Source organism: Nicotiana tomentosiformis, chromosome 6 (genome assembly GCF_000390325.3).
Source record: "Nicotiana tomentosiformis chromosome 6, ASM39032v3, whole genome shotgun sequence".
Taxonomy (NCBI): Eukaryota; Viridiplantae; Streptophyta; class Magnoliopsida; order Solanales; family Solanaceae; genus Nicotiana; species Nicotiana tomentosiformis.
In genome coordinates, this window is record NC_090817.1 from 65,560,875 (window position 1) to 65,562,288 (window position 1,414).

At 43.1% G+C, this 1,414-nt stretch overlaps 1 protein-coding gene across 1 annotated transcript; it reads right to left on the reverse strand.

Annotated features, from left to right (window-relative positions):
* Window positions 1-295: 295 nt before the first annotated feature.
* LOC104090815 (uncharacterized) lies at window positions 296-1,126 on the reverse strand. The gene has a single exon (XM_009595994.1). The coding sequence runs from the start codon at window positions 1,124-1,126 to the stop codon at window positions 296-298; it is 831 nt and encodes a 276-aa protein (XP_009594289.1).
* Window positions 1,127-1,414: the final 288 nt, after the last annotated feature.

The following is a 1,414-nucleotide window of genomic DNA, read 5'->3' on the forward strand; positions in this document are numbered from 1 at the left end:
GCGGCTCGATAATTGAAGGCTTAGCGGGAGGAGTGACTCTATTCTCTAAGTCAAGAGAAAATCTATTTGGTGCATAAGTGTAGGACCCAAGCCCTTCCAATGCATTTACCGAATCCATGTATCCTTCCATGTCTTCACCATCAAAATTTACCAAAATAGCCGCCAATGCCTCACCAAGGCATTCTTCTTCCATCTTTACCTCGACTACATCCTCTACCTCATCAACAATATCAATGATCGAGATACTTTCGTATGCATGTGGCAATTTCATAACTTTACTCGCTTGAAAGGTAACCTATTCATCATTAACTCGAAATTTGATCTCATTTCGTTCCGAATCCATGAGTGATCTACCGGTAGCAAGGAATGGTCTCCCCAAGATGATAGGGATTTCTTTATCAACAGCACAATCGAGGATAACAAAGTCGGAAGGGAAGAGGAACTTCCCCACTTTCATAAGAACATCATCAACAATTTCCACAGGTCTCTTTACTGAACGGCCGGCCATTTGCAGCCTCATAATTGTAGGCCTAGGCATTCCTAATCCCGCTTGCTTGTAAATAGCAAGAGGAATTAAGTTGATGCTAGCCCCATTATCACAAAGGGCTCGTGCAAAATTGCGTAACCCAATAGTGCATGGAATGATGAAGGCTCTCGGGTCCTTTTTCTTTTGGACGGTGGTTGTTGCAATGATGGCACTAACCCGGTGAGTCACATTCACCACTTCATACTTGGTGGTTTTCTTTTTAGTGATCAAGTCCTTCAAGTACTTAGCAAAACCCGACATCTCTTGAAATGCTTCCACAAATAGAATGTTCACCGATAATTGCTTGAGAATGTCATAGAACTTCTCGAGTTTGCTATCATCAACCTTCCTCGCAAGTCTTTGAGGGAAAGGAGGAGGAGGCCTAGGAATTGGTGCTAGAGTTTTTGGTGTCTCTTTTACCTTTTCCTTAGCCTCTTCACGGTTCATTTCTTGAATTTTCACCTCTGTTGGGAGTTTTTCAGCTTCAACAACAATTGGCACCTCAACTTGTGCCTCAACTTCTTGTTGAGAATCTTCTACTTCGACCACTTGTTCATTCTCTCCTTGAAGTAGTTTCCCACTTCGAGTTGTGATTGCCATCCAATGGGAAGTCGGATCACTCCCACTACCCTTAGGGTTCGCTATTATGTCACTTGGGAGTGTGCCTTTCTGCTTTGGATTTTTCTCTCTTTAAAGATCTCTCATTTGCAATTCCAACTTTTGTATGGATGCGGTGTGAGAACCCACAAGTTCGGCCATGTTCTTCATTGAGGTGTCGGATCTCTCCTGATTTTGCAGCACTCTTTCAAGCATGCTTTCTAACTTGGAATCACTTGAAGAGCTTTCTTTCCAATGCGGAGAGTTAGAGTATTGCCCCTTTGGTGGAAC